At 38.6% G+C, this 19,862-nt stretch overlaps 1 protein-coding gene across 1 annotated transcript in view; it reads right to left on the bottom strand.

Annotated features, from left to right (window-relative positions):
* The window catches only part of ZC3H12B (zinc finger CCCH-type containing 12B), a 630,352-nt gene that overhangs the window by 22,192 nt on the left and 588,298 nt on the right, over positions 1–19,862 (bottom strand). Inside the window, exon 4 of the mRNA XM_059157316.1 lies at positions 3,865–4,004. Coding sequence (XP_059013299.1) covers positions 3,865–4,004 — 140 coding nt within the window. The remainder of the gene's footprint in view (positions 1–3,864; positions 4,005–19,862) is intronic.

Genomic DNA, 19,862 nt, shown 5'->3' with positions numbered 1-19,862 from the left:
TTTCAGAGTCCATAGTCTCTCATGATTCACCTCCCCTTCCAATTTCCCCCAACCCCCTTCTCCTCTCTAACTCCCCATGTCCTCCATGCTATTTGTTATGCTCCACAAATAAGTGAAACCATATGATAATTGACTCTCTTTGCTTGACTTCTTTCACTCAACATAATCTCTTCCAGTCCCGTCCATGTTGCTACAAAAGTTGGGTATTCGTCCTTTCTGATGGAAGCATAATACTCCATAGTGTATATGGACCACATCTTCCTTATCCATTTGTCCGTTTAAGGGCATCTTGGTTCTTTCCATAGTTTTGCTGCTATAAACATTGGGGTACAGATGGCCCTTCTTTTTACTACATCTGTATCTTTGGGGTAAATACCCAGGAGTGCAATGGCAGGGTCTTAGGGAAGTTCTATTTTTAATTTATTGAGGAATCTCCACACTGTTCTCCAAAGAGGCTGCACCAACTTGCATGCCCACCAACAGTGTAAGAGGGTTCCCCTTTCTCCACATTCCCTCCAACACATGTTGTTTCCTATCTTGTTAATTTTGGCCATTCTAACTGGTGTAAGGTGTTATCTCAATGTGGTTTTAATTTGAATCTCCCTGAGGGCTAGTGATGATGAACATTTTTTCATGTGTCTGATAGCCATTTGTATGTCTTGATTGGAGAAGTGTCTGTTCATATCTTCTGCCCATTTTTTGATATGCTTGTCTGTTTTGTGTGTGTTGAGTTTAAGGAGTTCATTATAGATCCTGGATATCAACCTTTTGTCTGTACTGTCATTTGCAAATATCTTCTCCCATTCCGTGGGTTGCCTCTTTGTTTTTTTTTTTTTTTTTTTTTTTTGACTGTTTCCTTTGCTGTGCAGAAGCTTTTGATTTTGATGAAGTCCCAAAAGTTTATTTTCGCTTTTATTTCCTTTGCCTTTGGAGACATATCTTGAAAGAAGTTGCTGTGGCTGATTTCGAAGAGGTTACTGCCTATATTCTCCTCTAAGATTCTGATGGATTCCTGTCTCACATTCAGGTCTTTTATCCATTTCGAGTTTATCTTTGTGTACAGTGTAAGACAATGGTCGAGTTTCATTCTACTACATATAGCTGCCCAGTTTTCCCAGCACCATTTATTGAAGAGACTGTCTTTTTTCCACTGTATATTTTTTCCTGTTTTGTTGAAGATTATTTGACCATAGAGTTGAGGGTACATATCTGGGCTCTTTACTCTGTTCCACTGATCTATGTATCTGTTTTGATGCCAGTACCATGCTGTTTTGGTGATCACAGCTTTGTAGTAAAGCTTGAAATCAGGGAACTTGATGCCCCAGTTTTAATTTTGTTTTTCAACATTTCCTTAGCAAATCGGGGTCTCTTCTGATTCCATACAAATTTTGGATTATTTGCTCCAGCTCTTTGAAGAATACCGGTGGAATTTTGATCGAATGGCATTAAAAGTATAGATTGCTCTAGGCAGTATAAATATTTTAACAATGTTTATTCTTCCGATCCAAGAGCATAGAATGGTCTTCCAACTTTTTGTGTCTTCTTCAATTTCTTTCATGAGTGTTCTGTAGTTCCTCAAGTACCGATCCTTTACCTCTTTGGTTAGGTTTATTCCCAGGTATCTATGGTTCTTGGTGCTATATTAAATGGAATCGATTCTCTAATTTCCCTTTCTGTATTTTCATTGTTAGAGTATAAGAAAGCCATTGATTTCTGCATAATTTCATTTATTGAGTTCTTCGTCTCTGATTGGTTCTTTTTAAAAATCTCTTTGTTAAAGGTCTCACTGATATTGTCCACTCTTGTGTCAAGTCCAGTGCACACTTTTATGAACATTGCTTTAAATTCTCTATCAGGTATACTACTTATTTCTGTTTTGCTTAGTGATTTTCTCCTATTCTTTCATTTGGGACAAATTTGTCTGTCTCCTCATTTTGTTTACCTGTTCCTTTGTGTTAGAAGAGTCAGCTCTGCTCTCTGCTCCTGAAAGTAGTGGCTTTATAAAGAGGAGATCCTGTAGTGTCCAGCACTGATATTCATCTGATATTCATCAGAACCTGGCACTTCATGGGATTTTCCCATGTGTGTTGTTTGCATCTGGCTATTGTGTTTGAGTAGCTTTCCCTTTCAGTCTAAGCTTCTGCACTGATTCTGTGCCTGCTGTGGGCTGTGCTTGCTCTTTGTGGTGTTAGTGAGACCCAGGTAGGCCATCCCTGAGGGGATGAGACTGTACAAGGGTTCAGGGTTAGGTAGCAGTGTTAGCAAAATTTTTAGTGAGTCAGATCCCTCAAAGTACATTTGTGACCAAAGGCATAGCACGTGTTAGTGGCAGTGGCTGGGAGCTGGGCATGTGGCCGAGGTGGTAGAAAGGAACACCTGCTGGCTGTGCAATCAGCGGCTGAAAGTCAAGGTGGCTGGTGTCATGTGGGCAGGGCATATGTGACATTACTAAAATGTGTACTTACCTAAGCCAGTTTCTCAAAGTGTGATGACAGGGTTGCAGCACACAACTGTGGCAGCAGCCAGAGGTGTTTGCCATCCATGTGTGCAGCGACCAGGTACTGATTGTGGTGTTTGAGGCACAGGATATATGTGCACATGGCTGACTTGGTGGGGCACCTGTGGCATTAACAAAATTTGCACTAAGCCTAGGGCCAAGGCCAGAAGACTTAGGAAAAGCAAGTCCTCAAGAGAACTCCTGGGCAGGGCACACTGCTAGGAGGTTAGGTAACAAGTGTCTTTGCAGTACAGCCTCCTGTAGGTGGTTCTGTTTATGTTGGAGGGTGGGGAATGAAAATGGTGACTGTCAGTTCCTTTGCTCCCAGAGATGTCCCCCAACATTCTCCAAAATCAGTATAGACAAATCTTCCTCCTGTTTTGTAAGATGTTGCTTCTATATTGCCTCTCCTTGGGCTGATGTCTCTTTAAGGATGGAGACCCAGCTATCACTTGCCCTCCCAGCTCACCCATTGCTGGCTGAGTCAGTGGACTTTTAAAGCTTTAGGCTCAAAGTCTTGCTGGTTATATAAACTCACAGAATTCAGCCCCTCTGATATTCAAAGACAGACATTATGGGGATTTGTTTTCCCTGTGTGGGCTCCCTGGTGCTTTTCCCTCTCTGCAACCATAGTTCCCTCCCTCTTTCAGGCTGCTCCAGACTAAACTACCATTTCTGCCCTTCCTAACCTCTCTGATGTGGCTTCTTCTCTACATTTAATTATGGAGTTGTTCTGCCAGTCTTCAGATCACTTTTGTTTATTGACATGAATGTGAGTGATATCTAGTTGCAAACATGGCATGGGGTGAGCTTAGGGTCCTCTTACTATGACATCTTGCCTGTGCTTCAAAACATCTTTGTAGGATCCTAAATGTATCATGGCCATGGGCAATGGGCCTGCTGTGTTTCATGGATAAGTTGGTTCTGACTGTAATGGGACTTTTCTCTATATATATTTTACCTTATATTTTGCAAATCTCATAATCACTCCTCTGGTACAGAATGTGATCCATTTTCTATCATGGTTTCTTTATTCTTTTGGAAAACACAGTCACACTCATAACCATGTTCATCCCCCTTTAGTCTGAAGTATATTGTCAAATAGAAAGCACTCCTTTGTTTTTCAACAGCTTGCTTTATTACTTGCTAAATTGAAGTTGTCTCAATTTAACTGCCATATGCCACAGCATAATAATGGTTTTATTTGGATTAGGAAAAATAATGTTTAAAAATCTACTTAATACAAGACATTTTAAGATACTTAATAAACTTAGAAAAATAATTATGTTGGGACAATCAACCTCTCCCAAAACTATCTTGTTAGCTTTTCCTCTGGATGAGAAGAAATGTCCTATTTGAAATAGTACCTGTAATTGGTGCATCAGGGCGGGATTGCTCTTTTCTCCATGCAGGCACAAATACAGTAATATCTTTATGGCCTTTGTCTAGAAACCAGTCCACAGCAAGTTGTATTCCTCTGCAGGAGAACTCTTCTTTATTCCCATGGCTTTAGGAAGATAGAGAATGAAAGGGTAAAGGATCAACAATAGGTAGCAAAGAAATACCCCAAACAGTCTTTTTCTTAGTACCAAGACATTAACAATAGACATTTTATTTCTTGATGATGTCAAAATGAATTTTCACTTTTTAAAGGATTTTATTTATTTATTTGACACAGAAAGAGAGCACAAACAGGGGAAGCAGCAGGAGGGGGAGAGGGAGAAGCAGGCTCCTCACTGAGCAGTGAGTCTGATGCCAGGTTCAATCCCAGGACCCTGGAATCATGACTTAAGCTGAAGGCAGACACTGAACTGACTGAGCCACCCAGGTGCCCAAAAATGCATTTTTAAAACAATAAATGAATCTCTTTTTTTACTCAATCATTATAAATATTTCCACTATTATTACACCTTTTTTTAAGGCCACAGATGGTTAATAACAATTCCCAATTTATAGCAAACCTGATGAGTATTTCCTGCCACTGCTTCAATTTTCTCTCTTCTCTTTCTACATCTATTACCACTTTATTTTAGAATATTCAGATATTCACAACAGATGAGCAAAGAAGAGGTGTCACCAGAGGTTTAGATAATTTATATGGAGGATTAGTTGGAGATAAGTTTTAAGCACATATATTAAATTTAAAAAATGATATTGACAGCAGAAAAGAGATGTGTAAATTCTGACTAAAAATAGTTATCACATTTAATTAAATATAATTTGCCAATAAAAATCACATTATTTTAAAATTTTAGGATGTGGGAAATGCTCACAATATAATGCTAAAAGAAAAAGGGATACAGACTCTATATAATGTAATCCCAATTTTGTGGAAGAAAGTCTATATATAAATTTAGAAAAAATGCTAAGAAATAGATACATCAAAATATTAATAAGAGAATTATTCTATGTGAGAGGATTATAAGTGATTTATTTTCTTTATTCGAAAATTTCTTCAAAATATTAAGTATTGCTTTTATAATTAGAATATGATGTAAAAAGAGAAGACATTTTATCTTTATTATTTCTAGACATAAGCATTGTAAAAACTTGAAAATCAAACAGAAATTTGATTGAAAATTTGAAGAGGGAAAATTAGCAAATGAATTGGGGAGAGATATATTTATTGCCATCAGATTAAACAGTTACAGAGAGTGTACTAAATTTGTGCCTAGTTTGCATGTGAGAATTCCAACCTCTTAGCACATAGTTTGGTATTCTAACATAAATATAAACCACACTAAATTACAGTTATTAAACAGTTTGGATGATAAATTGGCATACATTACATGTACCAATTCTAGTATAATAAAGTGGATATTGCCTGTCAAGGCTGATTAGAAAGCTAATTAAGACAATATGAAGCTCGGGGCGCCTGGGTGGCTCAGTGGGTTAGGCCACTGCCTTTGGCTCAGGTCATGATCTTAGGGTCCAGGGATTGAGCCCCGCATCGGGCTCTCTGCTCAGCAGGGAGCCTGCTTCCTCCTCTCTTTCTACCTGCCTCTCTGCTTGCTTCTGATCTCTCTCTGTCAAAAAATAAATAAAATCTTAAAAAAAAAGACAATATGAAGCTAATGATGACAATATAATGGGCCCTCTTTCTTTAGATCTCTTAACTTCTCACTAGTACTCAACTACAAGAGAAATTAGCTCCAATTGTATTGGTCCCTTTGAGTGAATTAATACATAATCTCAGAGGCCCCATTAATACATATACTGCAAGACTTCCTAGTGTCTTAATCACTCTTGAGGCACATGACCAAAAAATATTCAGTATTTTCCTAACTTTTCTAAACACATGTTAATCATGTCTAAGTGTCCAGTAATTCCCATAAAGCAATTACAGTACATTACTAAAAGTCAAAGCACTTAAGAAAAAAAAAGGACCATAACCAGTAAGGAGATTGAAACAGTCATTAAAAATCTCCAAACAAACAAAAGCCCAGGGCCAGACGGCTTCCCGGGGGAATTCTACCAAACATTTAAAGAAGAACTAATTCCTATTCTCCTGAAACTGTTCCAAAAAATAGAAATGGAAGGAAAACTTCCAAACTCATTTTATGAGGCCAGCATCACCTTGATCCCAAAACCAGACAAGGATCCCACCAAAAAAGAGAGCTATAGACCGATATCCTTGATGAACACAGATGCGAAAATACTCAACAAAATACTAGCCAATAGGATTCAACAGTACATTAAAAAGATTATTCACCACGACCAAGTGGGATTTATTCCAGGGCTGCAAGGTTGGTTCAACATCCGCAAATCAGTCAATGTGATACAACACATCAATAAAAGAAAGAACAAGAACCATATGATACTCTCAATAGATGCTGAAAAAGCATTTGACAAAGTACAGCATCCCTTCCTGATCAAAACTCTTCAAAGTGTAGGGATAGAGGGCACATACCTCAATATCATCAAAGCCATCTATGAAAAACCCACCGCAAATATCATTCTCAATGGAGAAAAACTGAAAGTTTTTCCGCTAAGGTCAGGAACACGGCAGGGATGTCCATTATCACCACTGCTATTCAACATAGTACTAGAGGTCCTAGACTCAGCAATCAGACAACAAAAGGAAATGAAAGGCATCCAAATCGGAAAAGAAGAAGTCAAATTATCACTCTTCGCAGATGATATGATACTATATGTGGAAAACCCAAAAGACTCCACTCCAAAACTGCTAGAACTTATACAGGAATTCAGTAAAGTGTCAGGATATAAAATCAATGCACAGAAATCAGTTGCATTTCTCTACACCAACAGCAAGACAGAAGAAAGAGATATTAAGGAGTCAATCCCATTTACAATTGCATCCAAAACCATAAGATACCTAGGAATAAACCTAACCAAAGAGACACAGAATCTATACTCAGAAAACTATAAAGTACTCATGAAAGAAATTGAGGAAGACACAAAGAAATGGAAAAATGTTCCATGCTCTTGGATTGGAAGAATAAATATTGTGAAAATGTCTATGCTACCTAAAGCAATCTACACATTTAATGCAATTCCTATCAATGTACCATCCATCTTTTTCAAAGAAATGGAACAAATAATTCTAAAATTTATATGGAACCAGAAAAGACCTCGAATAGCCAAAGAGATATTGAAAAAGAAAGCCAAAATTTGTGGCATCACAATCCTGGACTTCGAGCTCTATTACAAAGCTGTCATCATCAAGACAGCATGGTACTGGCACAAAAACAGACACATAGATCAATGGAACAGAATAGAGAGCCCAGAAATAGACCCTCAACTCTATGGTCAACTAATCTTTGACAAAGCAGGAAAGAATGTCCAATGGAAAAAAGACAGCCTCTTCAATAAATGGTGCTGGGAAAATTGGACAGCCACATGCAGAAAAATGAAATTGGACCATTTCCTTACACCACACACAAAAATAGACTCAAAATGGATGAAGGACCTCAATGTGCAAAAGGAATCCATCAAAATCCTTGAGGACAACACAGGCAGCAACCTCTTCGACCTCTGCCACAGCAACATCTTCCTAGGAACAACGCTAAAGGCAAGGGAAGCAAGGGAAAAAATGAACTATTGGGATTTCATCAAGATCAAAAGCTTTTGCACAGCAAAGGAAACAGTTAACAAAATCAAAAGACAACTGACAGAATGGGAGAAGATATTTGCAAATGACATATCAGATAAAGGACTAGTGTCCAGAATCTATAAAGAACTTAGCAAACTCAACACCCAAAGAACAAATAATCCAATCAAGAAATGGGCAGAGGACATGAACAGACATTTCTGCAAAGAAGACATCCAGATGGCCAACAGACACATGAAAAAGTGCTCCATATCACTCGGCATCAGGGAAATACAAATCAAAACCACAATGAGATATCACCTCACACCAGTCAGAATGGCTAAAATCAACAAGTCAGGAAATGACAGATGCTGGCGAGGATGCGGAGAAAGGGGAACCCTCCTACACTGTTGGTGGGAATGCAAGCTGGTGCAGCCACTCTGGAAAACAGCATGGAGGTTCCTCAAAATGTTGAAAATAGAACTGCCCTATGACCCAGCAATTGCACTATTGGGTATTTACCCTAAAGATACAAATGTAGTGATCCAAAGGGGCACGTGCACCCGAATGTTTATAGCAGCAATGTCCACAATAGCCAAACTATGGAAAGAACCTAGATGTCCATCAACAGATGAATGGATCAAGAAGATGTGGTATATATACACAATGGAATACTATGCAGCCATCAAAAGAAATGAAATCTTGCCATTTGCCACAACATGGATGGAACTAGAGCGTATCATGCTTAGCAAAATAAGTCAAGCAGGGAAAGACAACTATCATATGATCTCCCTGATATGAGGAAGTGGTGATGCAACATGGGGGTTTAAGTGGGTAGGAGAAGAATCAATAAAACAAGGTGGGATTGGGAGGGAGACAAACCATAAGTGACTCTTAATCTCACAAAACAATCTGAGGGTTGCTGTGGGGAGGGGGTTTGGGAGAAGGGGGTGGGATTATGGACATTGGGGAGGGTATGTGCTTTGGTGAGTGCTGTGAAGTGTGTAAACCTGGTGATTCACAGACCTGTACCCCTGGGGATAAAAATATATATTTATAAAAAATAAAAAATAAATAAAAAAAAGAAAAAAATACAATAAAATAAGTTATGGAAGAAAAAAAAAGAAAAAAAAAAGGAAAGGAAATATATTTAACTGCCAACAAACTCCAAGGTAGCCTTAGAAACAGCTACCATGCTGATTGCTTCTAAAAATTTGAACAATGGGTAAATTGGGACAGCCAATTAACTCTTAAAGAGTTAATATTGGATAAAGCCAGCATGAAACAGACAGGTAGGGAAGATGCCCAGGTGTTAGTTTGCCCAATGCTATAGTGCTGGTAAGTATGAGAATAATATGAACTCAGGAAAAATAACCAGAATTGCCAATAGAGGGGGAATTTGGAGGAAAGGGATAGGATTTCATTTCACATGACTTGGCAGTGCTATAAAGTGTGTCCTTCCAAACACAGTCTAAAACCGTAAACAAGTGAGACCATAAATAATTGAGACAGAGAAAGACAAGTACTATATAATTTTATTTATATGTAGAATCTAAAAAACAAAACAAAACAAAAATAAACAAAGCAGAAATAAGCCCATAAATACCAAGAGCAAATTGGTGGTTGTTAGAGGGGAGAGTGGGCAAAATGGGTGAAGGGAAGTGGAAAATACAAGCCCTTCAGTTATGAAAAAAATAAGTCATGGGGATGAAACGCATAGCATAGGGAATATAGTCAGTGGTATTGTGCTAACATTGTATGGAGACAGATGGTAACTACACTTGCAGTGAGAATATAGTTGTCCAGACACTATATTGTACACCTAAAACTAATGTAACATTGTCTTTCAACAATATTTTAATAAATAAAAATAAATAAAATATTTTCCACTATGAAAATATTTTTCACTATAAAATATTTTTCACTATGTTATTATGTGACAACATACTAAACAACCTAGAATAAATGGCTAAATTCCTAGAGACAGTGTCTTGTCCAAGATGACTACATAGGAAGACCCTGAACTTACCTCCTTCAGGGAACATACCAAATTACACTGATTTATAGAACAATTCCTCTTGAAGAAGGACTTAGGGCTGACTGAACTGCCTCTACACAACAAAAGATATAATGGCCAAAGAGAAAAAAGAGATGAACACATTGTAATATAGGGAACTCCCACTCCTGACACTGCAAATAGCATTGAAAAGTGATAGTACTAAGGTACGAGGAACAGAGTCCTCCGTCCTCGGGCACAGGGAAAACACACACACACACACACAAACTGGTTTAAAAAAGCAACTACCATATATAAAAGATACAGCACTAGAACTCGGCCAAATGATGGAAGAGCTGCTCCAGGTCAGAAAAACTGGAGAAATGCATGGTTTAGTTCACTCCACCTTGAAAGTGCAAAATGAAGCAACATCCTGATGCATAGCTAGCTTGCCGCCTCAGTGATCCCTTGGTCCACAAGCCTACACCAGCCCTGGTAGCTTTGGGGCACAAAAGAAAGGTGTAATTTCAAAGGCCAAAGGAGCTGAAAGAATTCTAAGTCAGAAGCACTGGAGAACGTTTGGGTTTATGCTCTCCCTCCATGTTAAAAGAACAGGTAAGAGCAGGGTCTGGTTTCTATAGCTGGCTTGCTGCCTCAGAAAACCCTAGTTAGAAGCCCTGGGCCCATATCAACCATAGCCAGCCCCCCCAAGTGGCCACAGGTGCAAAGCACACCAGAACATTCCAGGCCCACATCACTTTGGATCCACTTTAGCTTCAGCTATCCTGACAATATACCTTCTGTGCATAGAGCTCCAGGTCCTCCCAGCTTGCACCCACTTTACTTTTAGCTATTCTGTCAGGACCACAGGGACCTCCTGGGCTTTGTACCACCTCAGTGCCAACCACTCCACTAGTATATCCTCTGTACAGACCATTCCAGGACACCCTGGCTTGCATACATTTAAGCTTCAGCTGTACTTCAGGTTGCATTATTCACAAAAAGCCCTAGGATCTCCCAGCCTACATCCACTTCAGCTTTAGTTGTACTGCCTGGGTACTTGCTGCATGGAGAGCCATGGGAACTCCCAGGCCACATGTCACCTCAGCTCTAGGATCCCTCCAGGACACCATCTATGGGGAGAGCACTGGGACACCCTAGTTTACACCTACTTTAGCCTTAGCTGTCTTGCCAGGACACCCAAAGCATGAAGAACCCAGGGGCTGCACTGATCAACATGCTCTGCACCCACTTCAACTTTAGCTGCCCTTCCAAGGTGCTAATAATGTGGAGGGCCCCAGAACCTCCAGCCCATACCAGCCACAGCTTCACCCAACCAGAAAAGTCACTAAACACACATATACTACAAAGGGGATGTATACTCATATACTGAAGCCCTGCAAAACTCTCTGGTCAAAAGATGTGGTGTGGGCAAGGGTTTCTGCTGGTCCTCTGGGGAGGGAGTATTATGTGTTGGGCCTGAGGCAAGCTTGACATGTATACACATATACTACACAAGGAGATTCCTTTACATTTAAGAGAAGTAGCTGTTCTGCTTAATCCATAAAAACAAACACAGAGAGTCAAGCAAATGGTAGAGTCAGAGTAATATGCTTTAAAAGAAAAAGTAAGACAAAACTTCAGAAAAATAACTAAATGAAATGGATATAAGCAATATGTCTGATAAGGAATTTAAATTAATGATTGCAAAGATGCTCACCAGGCTGGAAAGAAAAGTAGAAGAACTCAGCGAGACTTGTCAGGCTCCTCCCCCAGAAGAACAGCAAAAAGCCTTGCCCACATCACATCTCTGAATACTGGAGTTTTTGGATAATTGAATTTAAATTAAAAAAAATATAAAGACTGTAGTTTCGAAGGTCAGCATGATTGGCTGGGAGAGAGCCTGGAAGGCCCTGCACTGCTCCTGGTGAAAAGATAGACAAAAAACCTGGAAGCAAGTGATCTGAAAAAAGCTGGGACACAAGTAGAGAGATTATTCACTCTTCTCAGAGTGCTTCCTTGAGAGGCAGTGTTCAGAGATGCCTCTCCAGGGACAGCAGAGATGGCTGGTGCCATTTCTCACACTTGAATACTCACAATAAACACAGAGCTACCTGTGGGAAGCAGCAAAATGCCAACACAAACTGCCTAACGTACTTATCCCAAGTTCCATACCCCTTTGCTCTGGGCAGACCACCCTTCTCAGTCAAGCTTGCCTCAGGCCCAGTACATAAGACTCCCTCCCCAGAGGACCAGCAGAAAACCTTGCCCACACGACATCTTTTGACCAGAGAGTTTTGCAGGGCTTCAGTTCTAGAGAAAGCAGTATCCATTTTCATTTAACAAGCAGATGAGAGCACACCTAGTTAAAACTCACAACATTCTGGCCAAAGATCAAACACTATCCACAGCAAGTAAGGAAAGCCTCTGCAGACAACTGATCCATTGGATAGAAAAGCCAAAACATGATAGCAGAGCAAATGCTGCACACACCAGAGACACTGCCTGAAGTGCTAGGCCCTGGGCATTATATGACTTCTTTTTCATAAAGCCATTACTCTTAAGAGCAAGAAACATAACTGGTTTTTCTACCACATAGAAGAAGGCAGAGACTTTTATTTATTTATTTAATTCTTTTTTTGAATTTAAGGTTTTATTTTTGCTAGAAGACTTTTTACAGAATTAAGGAGTAGGGACCCTGTAGTTAAGTTAGAATTAATGAATAAAAATTATAACTTTTCAGAGTTAATTTTACAAAGGTATTTTGCAGACAAATAAATCTCATGTTATGTTATCCCTAATAATATTTAAAATAACTTAACTCCTTTTAAAAAATGCAAACAAAGGCAGTACATAGGCAGTAATCTCTTCGATATCAGCCACAGCAACTTCTTTCAAGATATGTCTCCAAAGGCAAAGGAAATAAAAGCGAAAATAAACTTTTGGGACTTCATCAAAATCAAAAGCTTCTGCACAGCAAAAGAAACAGTCAAAAAAAAAAAAAAAAAAAAAAAAAAAAAAAAAAAAAAAAAAAAACAAAGAGGAAACCCACGGAATGGGAGAAGATATTTGCAAATGACAGTACAGACAAAAGGTTGATATCCAGGATCTATAATGAACTCCTTAAACTCAACACACACAAAACAGACAAGCATATCAAAAAATGGGCAGAAGATATGAACAGACACTTCTCCAATCAAGACATACAAATGGCTATCAGACACATGAAAAAATGTTCATCATCACTAGCCCTCAGGGAGATTCGAATTAAAACCATATTGAGATATCACCTTACACCAGTTAGAATGGCCAAAATTAACAAGATAGGAAACAACATGTGTTGGAGGGGATGTGGAGAAAAGGGAACCCTCTTACACTGTTGGTGGGAATGCAAGTTGGTGCAGCCTCTTTGGAGAACAGTGTGGAGATTCCTCAATAAATTAAAAATAGAACTTCCCTAAGACCCTGCAATTGCACTCCTGGGTATTTACCCCAAAGATACATATGTAGTGAAAAGAAGGGCCATCTGTACCCCAATGTTTATAGCACCAATGGCCATGGAAAGAACCAAGATGCCCTTCAATGGATGAATGGATAAGGAAGATGTGGTCCATATACACTATGGAGTATTATGCCTCCATCAGAAAGGACCAATATCCAACATTTGTAGCAACATGGACGGGACTGGAAGAGATTATGCTGAGTCAAGCAGAGAGAGTCAATTATCATATGGTTTCACTTATTTGTGGAGCATAACAAATAGCATGGAGGACATGGGGAGTTAGAGAGGAGAAGGGAGTTGGGGTAAATTGGAAGGGGAGGTGAATCATGAGAGACTATGGACTCTGAAAAACAATCTGAGGGGTTTGAATTGGCGGGTGGGTGGGAGGTTGGGGTACCAGGTGGTGGGTATTATAGAGGGCGCAGATTGCATGGAGCATTGGGTGTGGTGAAAAAATAAAAATAATGAATACTGTTATGCCAAAAATAAATTAAAAAAAAAAGAACTTAAAAAATTCAAACAAAAAGGGAGGTGATAAGTATCTGTGCTGGACAGTAAGCAACTTACCAGTCATATTCTAAAGTGAAATTAGATTTATATATTTTTTAAAGATTTTATTTATTTATTTCACAGAGAGAGATCACAAGTAGGCAGAGAGGCAGGAGAGAGAGAGAGAAGGAAGCAGGCACCCTGCTGAGCAGAGAGCCCCATGCGGGGCTTGATCCCAGGACCCTGCAATCATGACCTGAGCTGAAGGCAGCGGCTTTAAACCACTGAGCCACCCAGGCGCCCCTAGATTTATATTAATACAAGAAATTCTGCTGTAGCTACAGGGCAGGAAGAAATTTCCAAGAAACTAACCATGTGATAAGAATTATCTTGAAGTAGGAAGTACATTGCTATTTGTCCTTATTCTGGCTAGAAGTTGTGTCTTAAAATTGCTAAGCTTTGAAGAAGTGGAATGGACCAGAGATGTACTGCACTGAGCTCTTAAAATTTTTCTGCAGAGTCTGTCTAGCAATAATTTTGATTAATGATTCAGTCATTTTAATTAGGATTTGCTTCAAAAGTAAATGTCAATGCAACTGGGAGGGCACAGAGTTGAAGAAGCTGGTGCTATTCCTCGGGTTTCTTCCTCTTCTTCTTCTACTCCTGCCTCCTCCCCCTCCCCCTCTCCTGCTCCTCCTCCTTCTTCTTCTTCCCCATTTTCTTCTTCTTCTCCTCCTCCTCCTCCTCCTCCTCCTCCTCCTCCTTCTTCTTCTTTCCTCAATGTGGAGCTATTTATTTACTTATCCATGCATACCTGCTTTTAAGGCTTGACTGTCGTTTACATGAAAATTGATACCAATGAAGACAATTAGAGTCAGCAAATCAAACTTACTGATACGAAAGCACAACCTGAAAATGTAATGGATTTGTATTTTTTTTAGCTTAAATTCAATTAGCCAACATAGTAGTGCATCATTAGTTTCAGATGAAATGTTCAACACTTTATCAGTTGTTATAATATCCAGGGCTCATCACATCATATGCCCTCTGTAATATGCATCACCAAATTCCATCCCCTCACTAACATCCTCTCTAGGAGCCCTCAGTTTGTTTCCTACATTTAAGAATCTCTCATGGTTTTTCTCCTTCTCTGATGACTTCAATTTACTTTACCCTCCTCTCTCATATGATCCTCTGGGCTGTTTCCTATATCCCACAAATGTGTTAAAACATATGATAATTTTCTTTCTCTGATTGACTTATTTCACTCAGCATAATACCCTCCAGTTCCATCCACATCCATGCAAAGGGTAAATGTCCTTTCTGGAGGTTGAGTAATATTACACTGTGTATATATACTACACCTTATTTAACCATTCATCTGCTCTTGGATATCCTGGCTCCACAGTTTGACTATTGTGAACATTGCTGCTATGAACATTGGGGTATAGGTGCTCCTTCAGATCACTGCATTTGTAACTTTAAGGTAAATACCCAATAGCACAATTCCTGGGCCATAGGGTAGCTCTATTTTTGACTTCTTGAGGAAACTCCATACTGTTTTCCAAAGTGGCTTTACCAATTTGCATGCTCACAAATGGTGTAAGACAGTTCCCCTTTCTCCACACTCTCATCAACATTTGTTGCTTCCTGTCTCATTGATTTTGTCATTCTGACTGCTGTAAGGTAGTAGCCCATTGTGGTTTCAATTTATATTTCCCTGATGGCAAGTGATATGGACCATATTTTCTCGTCTTTGCTGGCTATTTACATGTCTTCTTTGGAGAAATGTCTGTTCATGTCTTCTGCCCATTTCATGACTCAATTATTTTTTTCTTCAGTGAGTGGTTTGAGAAGTTCTTAATAGACCTCTTTATCAGGTATGTCATTTGCAAATATCTTCTCTCATTCTGTAGTTTGATTTTAAACTAAAAAGTTTAAAAGTTGACTGTTTCATTTGCTGTGCAGAAACTTTTTATCTTGATGAAGTCCCAAAATTTCATTTTTTATTTTTTTACCTAGACTTTGGAGAGGTGTCTAGCAAGAACTTGCTGTGGCCAAGATTGAAGAAGTTGCTGCCTGTGTTCTCTTCTAGGATACTGAGGGATTCCTGTCTCAGCCATTTTGAGTTTATCTTGGTATATGGTTTAAAAGACTGGTCCAGTTTCATTCTTCTGCATGTGGCTGTCCAATATTCCCAGCACCATTTATTGAAGAGTCTGTTCATTTTCCCATTGGATGTTCTTTCCTGTTCTGTCAAAGATTAGTTGACCATAGATTTGAGGCTCCATTTCTTGTTCTCTCTCTCTTCCACTGAACTATGTCTCTGTTTTTGTGCCAGTACCATAATGTCTTGATCACAACCTTTTAATATAGCCTGAAGTGAGTGAGACATTGTGATGCCATGAGTTTTGGTTTCCTTTTTCAACATTCCTCTGGCTATTTGTGTCTTTTCTGGTTCCATACATATTTTAGGATTATTTGTTCCAGCTCTGTGAAAAATGTTGATCTCATTTTGATAGGAATTGCATTGAATGTGTAGATTGCTCTGGGTAGCATATATATTTTAACAATATTTATTCTTCCAAACCATGAACATGGAATGTTTGTCCATGTCTTCATGTCTATCTCAATTTCTTTCATAAGTGTTCTGTAGCTTTTAGAGTACAGATCCTTTATCTCTTCGGTTAGGTTTATTCCTAACCAAAATCTTATGTTTTTTGGTTCAATTGCAAATAGGATTAATTCCTTAATTTATCTTTCATTGTTAGTGTAAAAAATGCAACTGATTTCTGTGTAGTGATTTTATTTTCTGCCACATTGCTGAATTGCTGTATGAGTTCTCACAATTGGGGGGGGGGGTCTTTTGGGTTTTCCATGTAAAGTATCATGTCATCTGTGATGAGTGAGACTTTGACTTCTATTTTGCTAATTTGAATGCCCTTTATTTCTTTTGGTTGTCTGACTGTGGAGGCTAGAACCTCTAGTACTATGTTGAACAACAGAGATGAAAGTGGACATCCCTTTCATGTCCCTGTCCTTAGGGGAAAAGTTCTATTTTTCCCCATTGAGAGTGATATTCTCTGTGGGCTTTTTGTAAATGAATTTTATGATATGGAGGCACGTTCCCTCTATCCCTACACTGTGGAGAGTTTTAATAAAGAAAGGATGCTATATTTTATCAAGTACTTTTTCTACATCAATAAGAAGATCATATGGTTCTTGTCCCTTCTTTTACTATTGTGATAAATCACATTGATTGATTTGTGAATGTTGAACCACCCTTGCAGCCCAGGAATAAATCCCACTTAGTCCTGGTGAGTAATGCTTTTAATGTGCTGTTGGATCCTATTGGCTCATATCTTGGAAGTATTTTGACATCCATGTTCATTAAGGATATTGTTCTGTAATTCTCCTTTTTGCTGGGGTCTTTGTCTGGTTTTGGGATGAAGGCAATCCTGGTCTCATAGAATGAATTTGGATATATTACTTCCATTTCTATTTTTTGAAATAGCTTGAGAAAAATAAGTATTATTTCTTCTTTAAATATTTTGTAGATTTCCCCTGGGAATCATCTGGCCCAGAACTCTTGTTTGTTGGGAGGTTATTGATTACTGTTTCATTTTCCTTGCTGGTTATGGGCCTGTTAAAGTTTTCTATTTCCTCCTGTTTCAGTTTTCTTAGTTTATAAGTTCCCAGGCATGCATCTATCTCTTCTAGATTGCCTAATTTGTTGGCATACAGTTGCTCATTATATGTTCTTAAAATTGTGTTTCCTTGTTGCTGATCATGATGTCTCCTCTTTCATTCATGTTTTTATTAATTTGGGTCCTTTCTATTTTCTTTTTGATAAGTCTGGCTACAGGTTTATTGATTGTGTTCAGTCTTTCAAAGAACAAGCTTCTAGTTTCATTGATGTATTCAAATGTCCTTCTGGTTTCTATTTCACTGAGTTCTGCTCTAATATTACTTCTCATCTCTTGCTTGGTTTAGGCTTTATTTATTGTTCTTTCTCCAGCTCCTTTAGGTGTAATGTTAAGTTGTGTATTTGAGACTTTTCTCATTTATAGAGAGAGTTCTACTTATTAGAGTTTATTAGAGTTTTCTATTTATTAGAAAGGCAGTCCTATGAAGACCACTTTTGCTGTATCCCAAAGGTTTTGAACAGATGTGTTTTAATTCTCAATAGTTTCCATAATTTTTTAAGTAGAATTTTTTTTGTTTTTTAAATTTATTTTTTATTCTTTTATAAACATATAATGTATTATTAGCCCTAGGGGTACAGGTCTGTGAATTGCCAGGTTTACAGTCTTCACAGCACTCACCATAGCTATACCCTCCCTAATGTCCATAACCTCACCACCCTCTCCCTCTCCCCGTCGCCCCGGTCACACTCAGTTTGTTTAGTGACAGTAAGAGTCTCTTATGGTTTGTCTCCCTCCCTATCTCATCTTGTTTCATTTATTCTTTTCATATATATATATATATATATATATATATATTTTTTTTTTTTTCTTCTTTATCCATTCATCTGTTGATGGACATCTAGGTTCTTTCCATTGTTTGGTTATTGTGGACATTGTTGCTATAAACATTCAGGTGCACTTGCCCCTTCGGATTTAGGGTAAATACCTAGTAGTACAATAAGGTAGCTCTATTTTCAACTTTTTGAGGAACTATCATGCTGTTTTCCAGATTGGTTGCACCATCTTGCATTCCCACCAACAGTGTAGGAGGGTTCCCCTTTCTCTGCATCCTCACCAGCATCTGTCATTTCCTGACTTGTTAATTTTAGCCATTCTGACTGGTGTGAGGTAGTATCTCATTATGATTTTGATTTGTATTTCCCTGATGCCAGATGATGTGGAGCACTTTTTCATGTGTCTGCTGGCCATCTGGATGTCTTCTTTGCAGAAATGTCTGTTCATGCCCTCTACCCATTTCTTGATTGGATTCTTTGTTCTTTGGGTGTTGAGTTTGATAAGCTCTTTATAGATTTTGGATACTGGCCCTTTATCTGATATGTCATTTGCAAATATCTTCTCCCATTCTGTCAGTTGTCTTTCGGCTTTGTTAAGTGTTTCCTTTGCTGTGCAAAAGCTTTTGGTCTTGATGAAGTTCCAATAGTTTGTTTTTGCCCTTGCTTCCCTTGCCTTGGCAATATTCCTAGGGAGAAGTTGCTATGGCTGAGGTCGAAGAGGTTGCTCCCTATTTTCTTCTCAAGGATTTTGATGGATTCCTTTCGTACATTGAGGTCCTTCATCCATTTTGAGTCTATTTTTGTGTGTGGTGTAAGGAAATGGTCCAATTTCATTTTTCTGCATGTGGCTGTCCAATTTTCCCAACACCATTTGTTGAAGAGGCTGTCGTTTTTCCATTGAACATTGTTTCCTGCTTTGTCAAAGATTAGCTGACCATAGAGTTGAGGGTCTATTTCTGGGCTCTTTATTCTGTTCCATTGATCTATGTGTCTGTTTTTGTACCAGTACTACACTGTCTTGATGATGACAGCTTTGTAATAGAGCTTGAAGTCCAGGATTGTGATGCCACAAATTTTGGCTTTCTTTTTCAATATTTCTTTGGCTATTCGAGGTCTTTTCTGGTTCCATATAAATTTTGGGATTATTTGTTCCATTTATTTGAAAAAGATGGATGGTACTTTGATAGGAATTGCATTAAATTTGTAGATTGCTTTAGGTAGCATAGGCATTTTCATAATATTTGTTCTTCCAATCCAGGAGCATGGAATATTTTTCCATTTCTTCGTGTCTTCCTCAATTTCTTTCATGAGTATTTTATAGTTTTCTGAGTATAGAGTCTTTGCCTCTTTGGTTAGGTTTATTCCTAGGTATCTTATGGTTTTAGGTGCAATTGTAAATGGGATTGACTCCTTAATTTCTCTTTCTTCTGTCTTGTTGTTGGTGTAAATAAATGCAACTGATTTCTGTGCATTGATTTTATATCCGGACACTTTACTGAATTCCTGTACAAGTTCTAAAAGATTTGGAGTGGAGTCTTTTGGGTTTTCCACATAGAGTATCATATCATCTGCAAAGAGTGATAGTTTGACTTCTTCTTTGCCAATTTGGATGCCTTTAATTTTTTTTTTTCTTTTTGGTCTGACTGCTGAGGCTAGGACTTCTAGTACTATGTTGAATAGCAGTGGTGATACTGGACATCCCTGCCGTGTTTCTGACCTTAGCAGAAAAGCTTTCAGTTTTTCTCCATTGAGAATGATATTTGCTGTGGGTTTTTCATAGATGGCTTTGATAATATTGAGGTATGTGCCCTCTATCCCTACACTTTGAAGAGTTTTGATCAGGAAGGG

Source organism: Mustela lutreola, chromosome X (genome assembly GCF_030435805.1).
Source record: "Mustela lutreola isolate mMusLut2 chromosome X, mMusLut2.pri, whole genome shotgun sequence".
NCBI lineage: Eukaryota > Metazoa > Chordata > Mammalia > Carnivora > Mustelidae > Mustela > Mustela lutreola.
The sequence above is the reverse complement of the archived record's forward strand: the minus strand, read 5'-3'. Positions and strand labels throughout refer to the sequence as shown.